The 5,104-nt window shown below is 38.1% G+C and overlaps 1 protein-coding gene across 1 annotated transcript; it reads left to right on the forward strand.

Moving 5' to 3' along the window:
- Positions 1-941: 941 nt before the first annotated feature.
- Positions 942-4,429, forward strand: LOC122045942 (delta(24)-sterol reductase-like). The gene is made up of 3 exons (XM_042606382.1): positions 942-1,127; positions 2,453-3,701; positions 3,845-4,429. Exons 2-3 carry the CDS (start codon positions 2,460-2,462, stop codon positions 4,286-4,288), a joined length of 1,686 nt encoding a protein of 561 aa, XP_042462316.1. The 5' UTR covers positions 942-1,127; positions 2,453-2,459; the 3' UTR covers positions 4,289-4,429.
- The last annotated feature ends 675 nt before the right edge of the window (positions 4,430-5,104 follow it).

A 5,104-nucleotide genomic window follows, 5' to 3' on the forward strand; every position in this document is an offset into this window, starting at 1 on the left:
GTTATGAGAAAAAGATTTACTGTCGGGAAAAGAAAAAAAAATAAAGAAAAGTGGAAGGTAGTTTGGGATGATGCGTCGGTGCTCATGGTCCATAGTCTGGGATCGATGGATAGACCATCCGGGGTGATTTCATCATTTTACCTATAACATATTTAAAATATATTTAGGAAAATTTAAAATTTACATTAACCCAGTACCAATTCAAGATTTAAAATCAGAATCTTTTATATATTATATGATATAAATTTTAAATCTTAAATTTATTTTAAATACGTTATGATAATAACTGCCGTGTAGTTTTTATTTTCTGAAAAAATTAGAAAAATGCCTATTTATATTTTTTAAAGAAAAAAAAGCGTTCATATAATATTTCTCCTAAATAATTCACGGTACGATCTTAAATTTTAAATAATAAAAAAATGATCACGTGGCCAGTGGATCCGATTCTTGATCTGGAATCAAAGTCCGTATTTGACAGCCTATCTCACATGCTTCCCATCTCATTGTTTTTTTCAAATAACTATTTTTATATTTTTGTAAGGGTAAAATTCAAGAAAGTATTTTTTTAAAAATCATGCGTCCCACTCTAATTTTTTATCAGCTACTTAATGATGTATAATTATTCAATTACCTTCTAATATTGTTATGGTATAATTATTTTAACATTAATGTTAGATGGTAGATTGAATATGTATTGTAATAATTATAATTTTATAATTACTATAATGTAATATGAATTTTTATAATTTAAGTTATAATAATTAATCGTAATTCTTATAATATGAATTTCTAGATTAAGTAGGTAGCTATTATAAAATAATAGCTGTATCCATCTATGTAATAATATTATAACAAAATTAAAGAGAGATTGAAGGATCATGCACACTGATTGATAAAATGAGACCGCCTTTTCTTACCCAGAAAAAAGCAAGTGCGTATGTGCGTCCGCGGCCCTGCTAAAAAAACTATGTGCTTCGGCATTTACTTGAATTGAATAGACAGCGATCTGAAAACCCTGTCTCCAGCTGACAAACTGTACGCATTCAGATCTATATTAGCTTCCGGTTCACTTCGCCGAGTCCCAAAACAATCGGTCGCCTCCTGGCTCCTCCGTCGTCCGCCTCTAGGTCCGCAGCTCTCCCCCTCTCCTGAACAAAATCTATCTTAGAGTTTGCTTTTTGATGGAGTTTCTCCGTTTTATCGCTAAAAGTTTAACTTTTGAAGTGTTTCTCGGTTTTATATCGCTAAAATTTTGATTCTTGTTGGGGTTTCTCAGTTTACTGTGTGCGTTTATGGATCTATGTTACTACTTAGATTTCGGTGGCTGAAGCAAGTTAGATTTTGTTAGGGTTTCTGAGTTCTGCTGTTGTTTCCAGTATCAGCCCCTTTGCTTGTAGGTTTGATTTCTTCTTCATTCATCTGTTCTTAGCAAATCTACTTTCTTGTCTGCTGTAGTTAAACTTTTTTTTTTTTTGCTTTTACCTTTGCTTTCGTGTACTTTAATCCAGTTGAAGACAAGTGTACTTTTTTCGCAATCCTTGCACTGAGCAGTGAGTTTTGTGAACCACAAAGCATAAATAGGCTCAACTTGTTGATCCACTATGGTTGTAGTCATTTAAAGTTATTATCTTTTACTGGTTTTTGACTAACTCATTTTGCTGCTGATTAACTACAACAGTGCATGGATCTGCAGTGTGCTCGCAAGATCCTTATTATTTATACTTTTTATTTGCCTTTTTACAAAGAAGAATGCCTTTTTTGTTTCCTCTTAACTTACTCTTTGATTACTTGTCTCCCCATTCTGCATGTTGAATGGCAAGCTGGTTGAAATGCACTAATCTGTAACTTGTGGAGGTTAAAAATTCAGGAAATTTTATAACAGATCTGTCAGACCAATTGTAGTTTACTGAATCTATAGAAACATGCAATTAGTGCACTTACTGAATGGGTTTGTTGCCTCAACCTGAGTTTTGGGTGCATTGTATTTAACATGACCGCTGATCACATTTGACCGAGAGAATCATGATATATGTTGTTCTATAATTGTGCAAACATTTTTAGAGCCTAGTTGAGTGTCTTTAAGTAACCAGTAAAAGGTTCGGCCACTATGTAATTTACTATATTTTTTGCTTGTAGTAAAGTTTTTGCTTGGTTTTGGAATTTGAAACACATGAACCCTGTTAACTCCAAAATCCATGTACTAATTGTGGATTTTCTGTTGAACATTTGCTTTTAGTACTTTGTTTGCCTCAATTTGACTTTGAAAATTGTTATCAGAAAAAGTGATCATGTGAGATCACAAGTATTGTTTGGAAATGATAATTCTACTTGGTTTCTCACTTATTAGGTGCTTTAGTACTTCTTCCTTCTCGTAAGCAGGCATTCTGAATGTTGTCATATAGAAAAGAAGTTGAAGAGCTTCTTAATGGGTTTTCTCTTTGTCGAAATGCAGGTGCAAAATGTCTGACCTGCAACAACCTCTTGTACGGCCTAAGCGAAAGAAAGTTTTGGTGGACTATCTGGTCCAGCTAAGATGGATAGTCGTCATCTTTGTTGTGCTGCCAATTTCTTTCTTAATCTACTTCGGATTGTATCTTGGCGATGTGAAATCTGCTATGAAATCAGAAAAGCGTCGCCAGAAAGAACATGATGAGAATGTAAAGAAAGTTGTTAATCGACTCAAGCAGAGAGATCCCAAGAAAGATGGTCTCGTGTGCACAGCAAGGAAACCGTATATTGCTGTCGGGATGCGTAATGTCGACTACAAACGTGCTAGACATTTTGAAGTTGATCTCTCTGCTTTTAGAAATATACTCGAGATCGATAAAGAGCGGATGGTTGCGAAGGTGGAGCCTCTGGTTAACATGGGCCAGATCACTCGATATACAGTTCACATGAACCTTGCTCTGGCAGTGGTTGCTGAGCTTGATGATCTCACTGTAGGAGGACTCATCAATGGTTATGGAATTGAGGGGAGCTCACACATATATGGTCTCTTTTCCGACACAATTGTTGCCATGGAAGTTGTACTCGCTGACGGCAAAGTTGTGAGGTGCACGAAGGACAATGAGTACTCTGATCTTTTCTACGGGGTCCCTTGGTCTCAAGGAACCTTGGGCTTCTTAGTTTCTGCGGAGATAAAATTGATACCGATCAAGGAATATATGAGGCTTACCTATGCTCCTTTTAGGGGGAACCTACAAGAAATTGCTCAGGCCTATGCTGATTCGTTTGCACCGAGAGATGGGGATCCAGCGAAGGTTCCTGACTTTGTTGAGGGGATGATCTATTCTCCGACAGAGTCTGTGCTCATGACCGGGAAGTATGCATCAACCGAAGAAGCTAAAAGGAAGGGCAATGTGATCAACAGTGTAGGTTGGTGGTTTAAACCTTGGTTTTATCAGCATGCACAGACGGCTCTCAAGAGGGGTGAGTTTGTTGAGTATATTCCAACTAGAGAGTATTACCACCGGCACACAAGATGTTTGTATTGGGAAGGTAAGCTCATCCTGCCATTCGCTGACCAGTGGTGGTTCCGATGGCTTATGGGCTGGATGATGCCGCCTAAGGTTTCATTGCTCAAGGCCACTCAAGGTGAAGCTATTCGAAACTACTACCACGATAACCATGTGATCCAGGATCTTTTGGTTCCACTGTACAAAGTCGGAGATGCTCTCGAGTTTGTTCATCGCGAAATGGAGGTATCTATGATTTGCTGATTTGTTTCTCGCTTAAGTTGGAATTTACTCTTGCTTGAATCTTTATCGTAATCTACAGCAAGCACCTTCAAACACTTCATTTCGTAAGTTACTAAGATCTTCACTTGTTTTTCTTTACTTTACAGGTTTATCCGATATGGCTGTGCCCTCATCGATTGTTCAAGCTTCCGGTGAGAACAATGGTGTACCCGGAGGCAGGCTTCGATCATCATCACCGACAGGGAGACACTAGCTATGCGCAAATGTTCACCGACATTGGTGTTTACTATGCCCCAGGTCCGGTGCTTAGGGGCGAAGTGTTCAATGGTGCAGAAGCAGTTCGCAATCTTGAAGAGTGGCTAATTCAGAACCACAGTTTCCAGCCTCAGTACGCAGTCTCTGAGCTCACCGAGAAGAACTTTTGGCGGATGTTTGATGGCTCCCACTACGAGCATTGCCGCCGTAAGTATGGGGCTGTGGGGACATTCATGAGTGTATACTACAAGTCCAAGAAAGGAAAGAAGACCGAGAAGGAGGTGCAGGAGGCTGAGTCTGAAATCCTCGAACCAGCCTACGCCGACGAAGCTTAGCCCGACTAATCTTGATAAACTTGACGTAGTAGAACTAGCCACATGTTTCTGTTTCGATTTAGATTGGAGTTGTAACTTACCGAGACTATGAGTTGTTGTTGCTTGCTTTACGAAGTTTGTTGCAGTTTGTTTGTGAACCAATCTTATTGTGCCTTGACTAAGCAAATGCTACCATGTGAGTGAGTATTATGCCCTTCGATAAACTCCTTTGTGATGGGATTTCCCTCGATCGAGAAGCAACCAAACTTCATTCTTGCAACTCGACAATGCGAAACATGAACATGAGATTATGAGAGTCAATTCTAGCCATCAAATGTTATTGTCGAATAAGCAAATGCTGCCTTTTGAGAGAGCCCTTCGAGTAACTCCTTCGCAGCGGGATTTCTCTCGATCAAGAAGCAACCAAACTTTCGTAAATAAACGTCATTCTTGCAATTCAACAATGCGAAACATGAACACGAGATTATGAGAGTCGAATCTAGCCATGATTATTATGCCTTGATTAAGCAAATGCTACCATTTGAGAGAGTATGCCCTTCAAGTAACTCCTATGTGACAGGAATTCTCTCGATTGAGAAGCAACTAAACTTCATAACTAACTCCATTCTTGCATTTCAACAACGCGCAACATGAACACAAGATTATGAGAGTTGAATATGTAGAAATCAGGAGAGAAGAAAACTAGGGTTTACTTGGTTATGTACCTCAATCAAATAAAAGTTACACAATAATATATTTATATAGTTGAATTAAATACTAAGAATGAGAAAAAGACTAATCTATCCTTAATAGCTATTAAATAATAATAATAATAAT

Source organism: Zingiber officinale, chromosome 2B, assembly GCF_018446385.1.
Source record: "Zingiber officinale cultivar Zhangliang chromosome 2B, Zo_v1.1, whole genome shotgun sequence".
NCBI lineage: Eukaryota > Viridiplantae > Streptophyta > Magnoliopsida > Zingiberales > Zingiberaceae > Zingiber > Zingiber officinale.

Excerpts from the sequence above, each read along its gene's own strand:
- LOC122045942 (XM_042606382.1), top strand. The coding sequence starts at position 2,460 with ATGTCTGACCTGCAACAACCTCTTGTACGGCCTAAGCGAAAGAAAGTT. Across the intron at positions 3,702-3,844 it reads TTGTTCATCGCGAAATGGAG|GTTTATCCGATATGGCTGTG; the intron begins GTATCTATGATT and ends TTTACTTTACAG.